Source organism: Chelonus insularis, unplaced genomic scaffold (assembly GCF_013357705.1).
Source record: "Chelonus insularis isolate UGA/USDA-ARS -01 unplaced genomic scaffold, ASM1335770v1 contig_133_pilon, whole genome shotgun sequence".
Classification (NCBI taxonomy): domain Eukaryota; kingdom Metazoa; phylum Arthropoda; class Insecta; order Hymenoptera; family Braconidae; genus Chelonus; species Chelonus insularis.
In genome coordinates, this window is record NW_023276374.1 from 290636 (window position 1) to 305676 (window position 15041).

Genomic DNA, 15041 nt, shown 5'->3' on the forward strand with positions numbered 1-15041 from the left:
CTCCTAAATAAACCAATTTTTTTTTTCAACCGTAAACATTAAATATATTTATTGTGTTAACATTTGACGATCTCCAATTCATTCATTTCAATTTTCAAATAATTAAATTAAAAATTTTAAGTAACTCTAAAAACAAAGTACTATATGTTTACTCGACATAAATTATTGTTATGAAAGAAAAGAATAAATTCAAGTCCGATATTATATTTTATTTATAAATGTAATGTTTATATGTAAATAGAATTAAAGTATACTAATATTTAATCAGTAACCTAATTGAGTGTTTTGTTCATTGAAGATTTCTCGAGTATGTGAGAGAACGTTTTTAGATAGATACAACAGTTAACACTATAATTCTACAAAGGCATATTTCGCATTCACTTGGCATAAAGAACATTAAGAGTCTCCATGAATAGATAGCGTGGGCGGTACACATCACCTACGTTCATGTTTTAGACACTATTTTATATATACTAGCAGTTTAGTTTCTGTTAAAGTCTACAAAAAATCCATAATCTTTTGTGGGAGAAAAAAAAAACTCTTTTTATACCTGAATTTACCTGGGAACTCAATCAATTATCTTTTTTTCTAAAACATTTAAATTATTTGCAGTGAATTATTGCTTTCATTCATAACTGTACTTATTTTAATATACAAACAATATTCATTATGTTGATAAAAAAAAGACAATTATTTGTAAAGAAGTGACTAATGCTAAGATAATATTTTTATGGCTAATTATTTCATTATCTTGATTTGTTAAATTTTACATATTTTTTAATACTGATTCAAGTTGATAATAAAATCATAATAATTGATCATTTTGTGGTTATATTGCTGATAAAAACAAAGTTTAAAATATACTGATGACAATTATAATTGTTTTTTATGCAATTAAAAATGATAGATGGGGATCCTTGGCATCGATCTTTGTGTCAGATAAATTCGGCGAAGTGTGGGAGCCATCATGTCGAGGCATTCAATTGACCCCACTTGATATAAAGAACGTGAGGAACTACGCGAGCAGATTCACTGCATGCCTAGAGATTTTCGTGATTACTTGTATGATTCTCTCTTTTCTCCCTTTTTTTTTATACTTTATTTCTCTCTCTTTCTTTCTGATCTTTAAGTATCAAGTTTCACGGTACTTTGCATTCCTTGCAAAGTACTTCCTTATGCACTTCCATCTCTGGTAAACATTGGCTTTAATTTCTTCCTTTTGTTAATCTTTCTTGAAGCCGTCAATTAAGTACGTACAAAGCGGTTGTTACTCTAAATTCTTCTTCTCTTTTCTCGGAAGACTACTTTCGTTCTCCTCCATTGGCCGAACATTTGCTTTATCAATTTATTTACATCACTTACTACTTACATTTTTCACTTGGTGATATAAAATGGATATGCACCAACTTAACAACTGTATCAAATGAAAATCCGATATGCCACCAATCGTTTATATAATGCTTTACACACCATTTTTTAATCCGATGATATATATTTATGGTATGTGGAGACCACCTGCTGTGTAAATACTTCTAGTAATTGACTATTTAAATTCTACTGAACTTGGAAAAGCCACACGTAATTGCTCTATTAAATCGGACAATTACTAAAATAAGTGATTATTCAACTTGATAATAATCCTAAAGATCTAGCTCTTGAACTTTTCAGTTTTATTAATGAAAACACACTCTAATTAAGTGCGGGTTGGACTCATCAAACATACTCTCTAAAATTATTTTATTAAATTTATTTAATACCAAATGACTCAACTTTAAGTTTCAAAATTCCCAGGCTCATTTAAATGCAGTTATGATTAATAATATTTTATTTTTATAAAAAAAATGTTTCAAACAGAAATATGTATTTTTGAATGAGTTTTCAAGCATGACGTTTCAAAATGGTTGTACAATGACAGCAGAATTTCATTTATCTCAACCGCAAAGGATCCATGAGGAATGGAACACCCACGCATGTCTTGTGGTCTCTTAAGTGGTTCCAATAACAGAAGCACGCAAGGATGCCTCATACGTACATTTATCTACATACATACATTGATGAAATTTTATTCATATGTGTATTAAAAGAATCGTTTAACCTAGAGCAATCACTGTTGCATTATAATTAAAACGAATTGAATCGTTAAGCCGCCTTTGAAAGTCGTGAGATCGTTGTATACATAAAAAACCGACCTATTTCGATTACGATACACATTAGTATTTATAGAAAATATATTAAGAGAGTTAATTAATTTAAGAAAACCAACTTTCTTGTTTTGTTTTTTTTCTTTTTTCGATTGGAAACAATTTTTTTATTCGACAAAAGAGAATGAAACATAAATGTTTATATCTTGCTTGATCTAGTTGGAAGAGAGAAGATGCTACAGGGCATACAGACACCGTCATGAGAGATGCACATGAATATTTATGATGGCGCAATCGTCTGTGTATAATTGCAGAGCGTATCTCTCGATGGATGAACGTGTAGACTTGCCCTTCAGGCCGCGTAACTCTGGTGGCAGAATAATGTCTAATCATGACGCGAGGAAAATCAAATATGTCTAGAAATTCAATTTATGGTGACCCGGAATATCTACGAAAAGAATGAGGAGCAGTGGAAGTATCTTTAGATGATTTCTTTCTTTTAGAGCAGAATATTTGAATAAGTGTCCATAAAAAAGACATCGATTAAAAATTGTTAATTTAATTAAGAGGTTTAATTGACCACTTTTAAAAGATGTTCAGACTTTCTTAATAACCTTTCGATTAGCTGTCGATCACAAAAACACTTTCTGTATTTTAGAGTAAACGAAATGGAAAAAATTGAGCGACAGAATTGCTAATTAATACATTGACTCACTAATTGGTAAGAAAATCTAAATAATGTATATATTTTTTTTCTTAAAGAAAAGTCAAAACTAAATTAGCTGTTTGATAAATTTTATTAATAAGATAAATATTTAGTAATTTGATGGGCATTGGATAGTTGTACTTCCGTGGAATAAATTTAAAAAATAAAATAAACACAAGATTATTTACGGTAAATTAATAATCCATCGAAATAAAAATACATTTGTGTGAATATTAATAAAGACTCTTAAGCTTACTAATGTACATAATTCATTGATTATTAAGATCGTATATGGGATGTCAACTTTAAGCCGTAGTTGGTAAAAAACATTTTATAACCGTGTCAAATAAAAGATTCCAATATCTTTATTCTACTTATATCTGATATTTCATATTAAAATGTACCATTTGACATTTTAGTGACGAAAAATATGTAATTAATTGTCATAGAAACAAAAAAATAGTGAAAGCATAATAAAATAATTTATAGAGTAGAAAATTTTTTTTTCACCAAAGACTTGTTCTTATAATTGCACTGTTGATTTTGCTTATATAGCGGCGGTGAAGGGACCGTCGCTTTATCCGAATGTCTCGTTATATGTATATCCAAATACTAGATTACTTTTATAAATAGAGTAACTCTTAATTGGATTAAAATTTGCCTTATTATACCCGGAATTTTGCTATAAGCGACATCATACTAATCACTTTTCACTACATCGACATGTATTCCAAATTATTTTTTACCATTTATTAACTTTATTATTTAATTATTATGAAACTGTTCATAAAATTCCAAAGAGTTGCAAGTTGGAAAAGAGAAAAAGGGAAAAGCACGTAAGCTTGGAATATTTTTTTACACTTACATATTTTCTTTTAAAAAATTAATCAGTCAAAAAATTACCTCAGCCAATTATTAATACAAAATAAGTTGAAGCTTAAATAATAGAACTAATAATTGAAATACATACGTATAGATGAATTGTACGGAAAAAATTGCAATAAATATAGTTACTATCATAATTAATTGGTTTATTACTTTGAAACAAAATTTTTTTTTTAATTAAATATCCACTTAAATAAATTTCTTGACATTAAATAACTGACATTAAGTTAAAATATGATTAAAAAAATGTATATGTATTTTTTTAATAATTTTTTTTCAAGTGCAACAATAGTCTTGCCTTACAATTGATCTCTCTTCTCGGTTTCTATTATGATAATTTTAAAAAAAGAAGCATTCCTCGTCATAAATGTATGTATTTTTGAAATTTATTTCTTTTTAATTCAATCGAGTATTCAGAAGCATCTGAAAAGAGAGGGTGTATAACTGGCAAAACCGAGACATTAGTTGCATTCAAAACATTCTCTAATATTTCATCTGAGGATTTATAACATATTTAACTCTGGCGAGCACTGAAGATACGAGGTGAGATAACGCGGCATATCCCCTTGTTCGGAGATTTATGAATGGTGAGAAAGTGAAGAGGGAGAGTCCAGTGGGAGAAGGAGAGAACAAGAACACTGTTGTCGCCATTGTGCAGACATTAGGTAAGCTAGCTGGTACTTTATCATCAATGATACCGGATACCTACTAGCTGAAGACGAAATTACAAAAAATATTTTTTAATTATTTATTCTATACGATTTCGTTTAAATTATTCATTTAATAAATTTCTTGAGGAGATGGATTATGTTGATTTGTCTTCATATTCTTCTATACTATTCCTCTTGACTCAGTGATTTCACCATTCTGAAATAAATAATCCTATGATCGACATGACTCTTGTTGATAAATCACTGTAGCTATCCATGACAAGTTTGCTAAAGCACATAATAAAACATCTGTGCTCTAAACATTGAAATTAAAAAATTCTTTTATATCTGCTATATCCTTCAAATCCATTAATAAATTCAATAAGTATACTTGATAAATATATTTCTTCTGTACTATTGATATGTTTGTGAGTCATTCAAGTATTCAGCACAGATCTATTTAAAAATAAAAAATAGTTTAATAAATTAAGTAGAAAAAATAATAAAAGTTAGTAAACATGACAAACACGTTGATCATGACGAAATCACCTGAAAAAAAGTATTATTCATGACTAGTTTGTTACAGCATATGGCACCTGTACTCAAAACATGAGGGGTCAAAAATCACGACATTGATGCATGAAAACGATAATTCTACGTCGTAGATATCCAGCAGCCGTTGTCTGCAATGTCCTCATCATCAGCATTACTTCTTGGCGGTAGAAAAAATATCCATAAATGTGTGCATACTGATCTCGAGATTACTGGATAGCTTGAGGAAAAAACGATTCTGTGGCGCCAGGTAAGATACTGTGAATGTGTATAAATCTCTTGTCTTCTTCTTTATTCTACTGGATCGCTATTAAATCGGCGGGAAAGTAAAATAAAGAGACGCTGGGCGTCCTTCCACCTCTTTCATTCTTCACTTGTCATCGAGCCATTCGAAACGACCGGATCCAGTATAGATACACTTACAGTATCGAGATATCGAGTACTCAATGACCGGTTGATGCTTCAACTCGATCAGCTACTGGAATTGTGATCACGTCAGTCTTTTTCTAGTGTCCGAAATCATGCCATTAAGATACTTCTCATAAACTTATATGTTGTTAAGAATTAGCTACTGGATACTGTAAAATACTATGAAGATTCTTCAGTTGTTGATCATACCATTACCGATCGACTTCTCATAGTCGTAAATGTACGCTCGTAGTATCGATAAAAGTCGCTGGATTCGATCGTTAAGATCGGCTGTTGAACGAGCGAAAAACCGGTCGCACGATTCAACCAACGACTACGTCGTTTCCAAGTGGCTTTATAACCCCTCTTCTTCAATCTTTTATTTTATTTTTCTCCTCTTTCTACATTTATGTTTCAAGTCTGTGAGTAAGCGATAGGGGGAGGATTTAACTTTGCATCAAATTGTCGTTAATGGAGCATCGCTCCTCTGAGAATTCTCCCTTAAACTTTTCATTCCTTCCTTTTATCACTGTTTTAATCATGTTGATACACCTGTTGCTTCTTCATTTCTTTCCTAAATAAATTTATTACATGCACATAATTATTAACAAAAAATCACGGTAGGAAGATTGTGTAGGGAAATCACTCAACAATCTCTCGTTTGCGATACCTCTGTTTATTAAAAAAGAATTCTATAAAAAATTGATTAACTTATATTTTACAAATAACTGTGTTGTAACATTTTCATTAAACTAATAAACACTTGGATGACGATAAAAAAATTTTAACACAATTAATTCTTTTCACTACGTACCCTTTCATCACACCACTTGCTCTTCACTTAAATATTTTTTTTTTTTGTGAAAAAAACTAAATTAATATTTTTTAGTAGAGACTGTAGTGCTCTTTATAATTTCATCCATAGTGATGTTTGACACAAAAAAAACTGTATTTTTTTGAGCCTTTAGGCCACCCTCTCTATAACAATTAAATCTCTTTTAATCGTCTTGAGTAATCGTTCGAAATTAGAGACGTCAGTTCTATTTGGACCATGAACTCGCAACTCTTTGATTATCTCTCTACACTCGAGTGGACAGACAAGAGGAAAGAAAATCAGAGAGTACGAAAAAAACAGAGCAGCTCTTCTTCATTTTTTATCTTTATCTTACAAATTTCATTGTCTCACTCTTTCACTCCATAAGGAGCACTTAGAAGAATACATCCCAGTGATTATTGGCCGCGATAATGATCGAGTCGCTTCGAGAGTTGTCTATGCTATGATTGCTGTTCGCCAGTGATTCCTTAGGCAATGTGAGGGTGGTTATTAGGACTCAGTAACATCTTTCAGTCTTCGTTCTTTCAATTCTTACCAAGTATTCTGTCACTCACAGAAAACAATATATTTTACCTGGTATTATCCACTAACATTATTATAATTGTTACTGTTTCGAATATTTTACACTGACAGTAAAAAATGTTCTTCACAAGATATTTTAATAATCATTGTTGAACCTCATCATGATGATTAATGTTTTTTTAATTATTAAAGTATTTAAATAATATAAATATTTTCAAGTACCGATCATGGAGTTTTTATAAATAAAAATAGTTTTTTCCATTTGTTTAATTGTTTTTTTTTGTTTTAATTTAATAAATTTTCAATAGTAAAAATAATTTTGACAAAAAAAATCATTTTTTATTTTTTTAAAACCAATATCAATAAATAAATAAATAAAAATCGAGATTTATACTTGAGATTATTTATCAACACTAACAAAGATTTATTAACTATAAAAAAATTTTTAAGTGAGTTTATGTACAACATTAACTTATAATAAATTAACTCAAAGTAACCATCAAGATAATTAATAAAATCAATGTTTACTGAGAATAAATAAAAATTTAATTAATTATATAAATCAACTCAACAGACAAAATTTTTTTCTCAATTTAATATATATGAGTTAAAAAGTAAGAAATTGATGTAAAGCATAGTTTAAATATGTATATTTAAAAATATTCCCTTTCTACACGTTTATTTATTTTTTGTTGACTTTTTTTTATTGTAAATTCGTTCCTCTACTCTCTCATCTTCACTCTATCTCGACGATACACCCATGACGATAAATCTTTCTAACATGTAAGCGGTAACTAGTAACCGATTCACATTTATACGACTGTTGTGAGATATTAGCTATTACAAAGAGTTATGAGCTAGTCTCCACTTTCTCCCCTCTTTTTCTCTAATTCTTTCTACCTTCATATACACGATGACTGTGATCGCACATTATGAATTACACCGCAAACCTGCTTGTTTCGGTTTTCGAATTAGGCGTCGTAATGATGGACGGCAACTGATACTTTGTAGCTTCGCATCGATTCATCAATAGAAAATACACATTGTACAGTGTCTGGTAAAATTGTACGGTTATAATATTTCTACTGTTTTAAAATTCACATTTTCTATTGGAGAATGTTTATTATGAGCTTTTGGAAAAATAATGATACTCAATAAACAAATTTTATATGAACATGAAACCGCGGCTAATCGCTAGTCTCATAACATACAGTTCTATTCGCTGTAATGTACCAAGGCGAATTGTATTTTTTTATTCAAGTTGCTAAGAAAATATTCTTGTACTAAAAAATCTTAAGCCAATTAATCATAAATATCGTATTAATTATATAAGGTAAAGTTGTCAATAAAATGTAAAAATTTCTACTTAAAAAACAAAAGTTTAAAAATATTATTAAAATAAAAAAATGCATTATGATGCATTTTATTAAATAATATTTATATAATAAATTAGACCCTTATTGCTAAAGAAAATAATTAATTGTAAGTGTTTTATTATTGAATAAATATGTTGAACTTTGTAAGTTCAAGAGATGTTTAAGTATTTATTCTTCAAAATATTTATCGATAGAATATTAATAAAAGAACATCATGCCAGCTAATCATATAAATATTTAGTGCAAATACCTATAATTCTCGAGAAAGTTCTGAGCAGTATATAATTTTATCTTAAAATGAGACGAGTATTTTGTCACGGAAGAGTTTGCATGTCACGAAAGTCTATGGAAATTTTTTTCACGGTTTCTTTTCTTTCTCTCGTGCATCTGTAAAAAATTTACGCTGCAGGACAAATAAGTTAAAGGTTCTCTATATATATGTATATATGGCTGTCTAAACGGGAAAAAGAGAAAAAAAAACATAAAAAATGAGAGGATCGTAGACACGAGTAAATTATATGCGTTTCAACTAATTTTAATTCGGCATCACGGTGATTATGTCTTTTAGGGTAGAGGTTAAAGAGATTTTGCATTTTCACTACGAAATTCTCATTCGTCGTCTATCGCGGATTTAAGTCAAGATGACCGAAACGTTTCGGACAAATTACACGCACGCTAAGTGGACCTGATTCAAATGATTATTATGATCTGTAGTTTGGAGAATACCTTTCCAAGAACGTTTATGCATCCCTGTTCTCATTTAAATGCGATTTGTAATGGCAGTGAATCTAACTATATAACTGGATCTCTTGATTCTACTATTAATTTTCCAATCTATCATATTACAACTCTCTTGTGTATTTTTCATCGAACGTTTCAATTGCAAGTATATTTCTTAATAAAAACATTTATTACTCATAAAATACATTGGGGTGAATAAATACAAATGTAAAAAAAAAACGTTGAAAGGCATTGAAAATTGAAATAATCAAAATTTAAAACAAAAATTTCAACCGATCTATAACTACAACACCAGAAGGGACGTTTTAACTCTGGCAAACTCTTGAGAGCATTCCCATAATCTGCGGAATGAACAAAACATAGATTTAAAAAATATTGAAATTTTAGAACTCTTGTGGGTGGATCATGTCTAGATGGAGAAGAGTCCTAAGGGCTTTATAGTGAACATTCTTTTTCCTTTTTTGGAATATCAAAATAATATGGCAAATAATTATCCTAGCAGGTATAAAAAAGCCATTCAGCATAAATAAATTAGTATTTTCAGTAGTTCAGAAATTCGTATGAGGTCTTAAAAATTAATTCAGTTCAGTATCACTTCGATTGGAATTAGTAAACTAACATGTCGTTAGAAAATTCGTAGAAAATTATTAGCTGTTATATCTTTGTTATAAGAACTCATTTAGAATAATAACAATTAAAAGTATTTCATTTTTCGTTTATAATATTTAATTTCAATACTTCATAAAACATTTTATTTTTAATTAAATACAAACCGAAAACCCAGTGATCTAAAACCTCACTTTCCCTATACCTGAAGGCAAGAGATGATAGTCACTTTGAAATCTTGTATACCTTCGTAGAAACCTCCGATCATTGTAATTAGAAGTGATTCTGGCGCCATAGATATGGCAGATAACGTCATTCCTTAAATAGATACATGGAATAATAAATTATTTTAAAATTTATTGGTATATGAAATAAGTAAATAAAAAATTTTTTTTATCTCAAATTTGTGCAGCATATGAAATAAAACAATATTATATCTATAAAATTATTGTATAACATAGAATAATACAAGTAGGGACATCTATAGTCGATTTGTAGGACTTTTTTGTCATCAGAAACATTTGTTGCCGATTGATAATCATGCAGGCAAAGAATACTGTCTTACCTATATCGAGATATCTCTATGGGTAAGACAGTATTCTTTGATGCCGGTTTAAAAATTTTCCTATCATCGAGGCAACTTGTCGACTCTAAATTTTAGCGCCTTTTACTTTGTGTATATTTCTTTTTACAAGATAATAATGAATTGAAATTTTTAGTTAGTGTATTTATTTATCAATGTTTGTATATTTTTATAATAACATTTATTGTTATGTGACATTGGATGTATTCGTATTATTAATTTTATATTCATATTATATTCTTTTACATTCTGGATAATTATCAGAATTTTTCTAAAATTGTCCAATCTTCATAAGTGATTTGTTACTTGAGAATTTCTGCATACAACTTAAATGTATTTAAAATTTTATTTTATTTATATCCATGTTTTAATTTTATTGTACTAGTTATTATTCAATGCTGTATTAATACTTAACCTTAAATTTTTTTAATAGTGGTTTATTTACTGTTTTATTACTTTTCTTTTTGTTTTTTATGAATTATAGAAAATGTCACGAGTACGACGATTATCAATAATAGGGATCAGGAATTTTGGTGATGAAAAAGAAGAAGAGATTCGATTTACAAGACCATTAACTTTGATAATTGGTGATAATGGTGTTGGAAAAACAACAATCATCGAAGCACTTCGATACGCATCAACAGGAGAATTTCCACCTGGATCTGATAGAGGAAAAGGATTTATCCATGACCCTACGTTAAAAAAATCGCAGGTAAATAATTTATTCCATGAAAAAAGTTGAATTATTGTTAACATTTTATTATAAAATAATGAATGATATATTAAAACTTTCATTATTTCAGACAACTGTGCGAGGGGAAGTTAAAACAGAATTCGTCGACAAGTCCGGAATAGTAACAAAAGTTACAAGAGCGATGGAAGCAACGAGAACTGAATCTCAAATTAAATTCAAAACTGTCGATAATTCTATTTCTAAAGTTAATAAAAAAACTGGAGAGGTAAATTTGTAAATAATATATTTTTTATATATTTATAATTGATGTATCTTCATTTATTTAAGGAATATTCAATAAGTCATCGTTGTGCCGATGTAGACAGAGAAATGAAAGAATCATTAGGTCTATCACCGGCAATTTTAAATTATGTTATATTTTGTCATCAAGATGATGCAAATTGGCCTACGACTGATGATGGCAAAAAATTAAAAGAACGTTTTGATGAAATTTTCGACACATCGAAATATAATAAAGCACTCGAACAAATTCGTAAACTTATAAAAGAAAAAAATCAAACAGTTCGTATGTTAACTATTGAATTAAATGCTTTATCAGTGATTGTCGATGAAGTTAGAGCTAAAGAATTGAAGTTGAAAGAATATCAAGATCGACGTTTAAAATCTGCATATGATATTGAGGAAACAGCTAAAAAATTAGAACCTGTAAAAAAACAAATCAATGAGATTAATAATTCAGAAAAAAAATATATCGAGTTGACTTCAGAGAAGAAACAAAAAGAGGTTGAAGTTTATTTAGCAGAACAAGAATTGAGAACTTTAGAATCATCAATTAAAGAATTTTTTATTGGTTCAGATAAAGAGTTAGCAGCTGCCCTGAAGTCTTACGATGATGATCTTGAAAAGAAAATGGAAAAAATTGATGAGATTCAATCTAGTATATCAGATTTAACTGATAAAGAAAGTAAAATTTCAAAAAGTTTAAAAGAACAACATCAAAGAATTGGATCATTTGAATTACAAATAGAAGAGCAAAAAAGAAAAACCGGAGAAAGAAACAATTTACTCAATGAAATACTTGCGGAATGGAATATGGATCCTATAGATTCTCAAACATCGGAAGGTTTTATTCGTAATACGATTGAAGAAGTTGATGTAAACTATCAGTCCTTAGAAAAATCATTAAATGATACCCAAATAAAATTCGATAAAGAGGAGAATGAAGCTGAGAAAAAAGTAGAAAGTTTAAGAAATCATCGGATGAAAATTGATGTTGAACTCAAACGTTGCGAAAAGGAAATTTTAGACGTTAAAAATTCTATACGAGATACTAAAAACAAAATTTTGAAAGCTGATGATATTGAAAAAAAATCAAATTCTGTTGATAAAAAATTAGAAGAATCTAATAAATTAATTCAAAAACTTTCCAATGAAATAGTTGCCCAAAGTTATTCAAAATTAATCGACCAATCAATGAAATCATTAGAGAATGTTGAAGAAAAAGTTAATAAAACAGATGAATTGATGATCTTATTACAGAATCAACATACTACAAAATCAAAGATGGAGAATTTGGAATTTGAATTAGCAAGAAAAAATCAGAATAATGAAGAATTCAAAAAAAAATATGGACAACAGCTTGAAGATTTATTGGGAAAGAATGAAGTTCCAAAAAAGGACTTAAAAAACACCGTAAATAAATTTCAGCAAACTTTAAATGAGCGTTTGAATAAATTGCGTCAACAAGTTGTTCAAGAGCAAAAGAAAGCAACAACTCTAGAGACAACAATTGAACATCTACGAAAAGAATTTCGTGCAAAATTAGCAGAAACTCAATGTGATAAACATAAAATCACTACTCATTGTGGTGATTATAAAAATTATGATAGTACAATATTAACTTTAAGCGCCAAACTTAGAAAACTTCAAAATCAAAGAGGAATGTTTGCTTTTCAAGGTATGGCTTATTCTGAATATGTTAAAAAATTATCAGAACCTAATCCATGTTGTCCTTTGTGTGACAGAGATTTTTCAAAGTCTTCTGATGCCCTCAAAGTTGCAGATAAGTTGAAGGAAGAAATAAAAAATCATCCTGACAGATTAAAAAGCTGTGAAGAAGAACTTAATAAAATAAAGACTGATCATGAAGCCTTACTAGCTTTAAAAACAACTGTGGAAAAAATTTTTAAATTTGAAGAAGTTGAAAAAGATGAATTGAGAAAAAAAATTGATGAAAATCGGACAATACTAGAAGCTTCAAAAAAAAGTATTGAAGACATGCATGTAATGATATCTGGGTTAGAAAAAAAAATTCAGATGTGTAATAATCTCTCCGGATATCTAGCTGTATGGGATCAAAATTTAAATGATATTGAACAATTGGAAACTAATTATAACGAAATCTTGTTAGATATGGATGATTCAAACTTCCGTGATGATCGAACAATCGAAGAAGTTCAAAACGAACGAGAAGAATTGAAACAAAAAAAAAAAGAAATTCAAGACGAAATAGCATCTCTCCGTAAAAAACTAGATTCACAAAATGAAGAAATCAAAAAAGCAAAGGATTTAAGATCAAAGGTTTTGGAAGAGCAATTAAGTATTCATAATGAAGTTCAAAACCTTAAACAGTGGAGAGAATCTTTAACGCAACTTCTTAAAAAAGAAGCAGAATTAATAGATACAATTCAAAGTTTACAACAGCAATTAACGACAGCTCAAAATAAACTAGATAATGGACTTCAAGAGTTGGAAAATTTAAAATCAAACCATAGAGAACAATTAGATAAAGAAAGGAAAAAACTGTCAGAATATTCAAAGCAAATAGATAAATTAAATTCACTACATCTCGAAGTTGTTTCACTACAAGCTAAGAAAATTGAAATTCGTTTAGAAGAAACAAAAAACGAAATGACTGAAAATGAGAAAATTTTGGAAGACATTAAATTAAAGGCTACTCAATTTAAACAACGACTACTAGAATACAAGGAAGATATTTCATCGTACGAACTCCGAAAACGAAATTTAAATGACAATTCTAAATATCGTCAGTTTAATTCAAAAGTGGTAGAAATAAAAGAACTTATTAAACAATTAAGTGGCCAAATTCAAGAACTAGATATTGAAAATTCAAAGAAAAACTTGGAATTTTTAAAGCGAAAAGCAGAGAAACTTGAAAAAGAAATAAATATCGCTATGGGAAGTGAAAAAGAATTGCAGCACAATATATCACAATTGGAGGATGAGCTTCAAAAAGAAGAGTACTGCACTTCAAGAAATAAATACCGGAGTAAATGGTTAGAAAAAGCAGTTACAGAAAATGTAATTTCTGATCTTCAAATTTATGTTAAAGCCTTAGATTTAGCCGTAACTAATCACCATGAAGAACGTATGAATAGTGTTAATAAATCCATGAAAAATCTATGGAATCTCATTTACACAGGTACAGATACGACTTCTATTCAAATTCGAACTGATGCAACAGTTGAAGGTAAAGCACGTCGTCAATTCAATTATAAACTTGTCCAAATAAAGCATGGTGTCGAAATGGATATGAAAGGTCGATGTAGTGCAGGTCAACGTGTTCTCGCATCGATTGTAATTAGATTAGCATTAGCTGAGACATTTTATGATCAATGCGGTATGTTAGCACTTGATGAACCAACTACAAATCTTGACTCTCATAATGCTGCCAAACTTGCTGATACACTATATCAATATGTAAGCTTACGAGCTGCTGACCAGAAGAATTTTCAACTTATAATAATTACTCACGATGCAAATTTTATTCATAAATTGAGTCAGTTGAATAAAAATGGTGGTTTTTATGAATTGTATCGTAATAATGAAGGTTTAACTTCTATTCAATATCTTTCAATTGATGCTGAAAATCAACGACGTCGCCGGCTCGACGATGATGTAAGTGATGAAGAAAGCCAGGTTAATAATGCTATTAAAGCTCCGAATAAACCGAGTAGTATTCCAAATAGCAATTCAAGTAAAAAAAGGACAATTTCTCCATCTACTTCGCAGAGTAGTTCTAAAAAACCTTTTACATTTAAATTATAAGATTAAAAATAAATAAGTTACATTCTGTACTACCTCGATATATAATATTTTTGGTTATTAATAAAGTTATTATAAAAATATAATTTTTTACTTATGGTTTTAAATATTTATCCATATGTGCAGTGAAAGTACTCATTTATTAGCTAATTACACTTTTTTTAACTTGAATGTAAACATAACAAAGTTTCAAACCACAAAGTTATTTATAGTTCATTGAAATTTAATTGATAAGAGGCGCTAAAAAATATCACAAAAAAAGAATAGATGGCGTCGT

General features: G+C 29.1%; 1 protein-coding gene across 3 annotated transcripts; it reads left to right on the forward strand.

The window, feature by feature from the left end:
- Positions 1-10037: 10037 nt before the first annotated feature.
- Positions 10038-14800, forward strand: rad50 (DNA repair protein rad50). 3 transcript variants are annotated; one of them, XM_035095320.1, is made up of 4 exons: positions 10038-10162; positions 10490-10717; positions 10809-10964; positions 11027-14800. In XM_035095320.1, the coding sequence occupies exons 2-4, from the start codon at positions 10493-10495 to the stop codon at positions 14765-14767; spliced, it is 4122 nt and encodes a 1373-aa protein (XP_034951211.1). In that variant the 5' UTR covers positions 10038-10162; positions 10490-10492; the 3' UTR covers positions 14768-14800. The 3 variants fall into 3 exon arrangements, with proteins under 3 accessions (XP_034951211.1, XP_034951212.1, XP_034951210.1); XM_035095321.1 differs by having other exon boundaries at positions 10053-10140; XM_035095319.1 differs by lacking the exon at positions 10038-10162 and adding an exon at positions 10198-10338.
- The last annotated feature ends 241 nt before the right edge of the window (positions 14801-15041 follow it).